Source organism: Aulonocara stuartgranti (assembly GCF_965226115.1).
Source record: "Aulonocara stuartgranti genome assembly, chromosome: 3".
NCBI classification, from domain to species: Eukaryota; Metazoa; Chordata; class Actinopteri; order Cichliformes; family Cichlidae; genus Aulonocara; species Aulonocara stuartgranti.
Window position 1 is genome coordinate 47,415,343 of NC_138941.1, and position 1,783 is coordinate 47,417,125.

A 1,783-nucleotide genomic window follows, 5' to 3' on the forward strand; every position below is an offset into this window, starting at 1 on the left:
TCTGTTTATGTATTCCCTAAACTTCTCTCGACATCTCTGAATGCTAAGATAACACTCAGAAGAGAGACACTCAGAAACAGTAAAAAAAAACATTTTTAAATGAAATATTTTGAGAAAATTTCAAAGTAGATTCTGTCTCGGTTGTTCATTAATTTTGGGTTTTGTATTCTTACTTTTCTCTTCTAATTCTGGAATAACAAAAATCTGGACAGAAACTAACAGACCTTTTGATTCCTATATTTGACAGGTTGAGTTTTGTATTCCTTACTCTATTCCTGCTCTAGTTTCTTCTCACTTTTGAGTAATTTGTCACATTGTATTATTTCTTTCAGATTTTTGCATGAAATGGTAAATGAACTGGTTTCCTATATATTGCTTTGCCTACTCTAATTGAGTGAGCAGTTTTTACTACTCACTGATGTGCCATCCAAGTTCTCGCATGAGTGTATTTGAGGCAACTCAGAGTTCAGTATCTCTATAAACCCTGAGCCACAGCCACATACATGCATTAAAGCTCAGTAACAGCTTCTTCAAGTGATTAACCACTAGCATCCCCAGGCTTCTACCTTTCTACCTATAAAACCCGCCACCAGCCAAATGGCTGGTAGGCTTTTAGCTAAGCTTTAGCTTCAGGCAAGTGGAAGCTAAATTGGCTAGTCATTCATATGTAAATTGGGTTGTTACCTGGGAATTCTGGAGGGAGGGGAGTGGGGGTGTGTGGATGAGGGGGTGGGGGAGCTGCTAAAAGCGGTGAGCTTCCTTTTGTGTTTCATCTTGATGCATTCTCAATCATCCAGGGAAACAAATCTCCAAAAGTCACCAACTTGGAGTGTTTCAGTTTGCCATCTTAGGGAGAAATCAACACACATGGGTGTATGTCCTTTGTTGCTGAGATTTATTGATAAAAACAGTACAAAAAATCAACCATTTGTACACATTTTTACAAATAATTATAAAAAGTGAGTGAGTACATTTCAACATTTTCAGCAATCACTCACAATCCTGGCACTGCCATGGTATCTGTAGTCTGCATTTACCACATGTGTATCTGTTGCAGTGAACACATCGCACAGTGGCATGATTGTTCTTGCAATTGTGTTTGACCTGACACATGGCTCTTTTTCCAGGGCTCGGTGTGGAGGGTTGTGTCAAAGGCAACTGTTCTTTTCTTGCCTTCTTCGCAGCTACATGAGAGTGAGCTAACTCCCTTGCAAGCTCCACCAGGAAGTCCACCCGTCTTTCCTTCGTCCCGGTGCATGCTTGATACAGCACATGTGCATTCAGTGCTGCCATGTCAATCATGTTATAAAACACGGCAACTGGCCAGCGCCGTGTTCCTCTGCGGACAGTGTACTCCCGAACCATCTGGTCCATCACATCCACGCCACACTTTGTTTTGTTGTAAAGGGTGACAGTGTTTGGCTTCCTTTTGGTAGTGTTATCAGTCTGAACCACGCCGTGCATGCTGCTAAGAATATAGACTGTCTTCTTCCGTTTGGCCGCATACGCCGTCAGCGTGGCAGCAGAGGTTGAAAACACCTAAGAAATAAGATAAATTGTTATTTCCATAGCACTTTTACACACAATGAAACACATAAACATAGAACCACAAAAGACCTGCAACATACCTGAGTGGTGAATTCATTGCGATCTGTCTGTCTAGTGGATTGAGGAATTTCCCTGCGAATCTTGTTGACTGTGCCGAGGATGGTGGTTTTCCGTCTAAGAAGTTTTTGCGCAAGTGAAAGCGATGTGAAAAAATTGTCCGTGGTAACATTTCTGC

At 41.6% G+C, this 1,783-nt stretch overlaps 1 protein-coding gene across 1 annotated transcript; it reads right to left on the reverse strand.

The window, feature by feature from the left end:
• Positions 1 to 601: 601 nt before the first annotated feature.
• On the reverse strand, positions 602 to 1,776 carry LOC309697333 (uncharacterized protein). Its single transcript, XM_082519183.1, has 3 exons — positions 1,629 to 1,776; positions 999 to 1,539; positions 602 to 846 (listed from the first exon to the last, which is right to left on the reverse strand). The coding sequence occupies exons 2-3, from the start codon at positions 1,462 to 1,464 to the stop codon at positions 770 to 772; spliced, it is 543 nt and encodes a 180-aa protein (XP_082375309.1). The 5' UTR covers positions 1,465 to 1,539; positions 1,629 to 1,776; the 3' UTR covers positions 602 to 769.
• Positions 1,777 to 1,783: the final 7 nt, after the last annotated feature.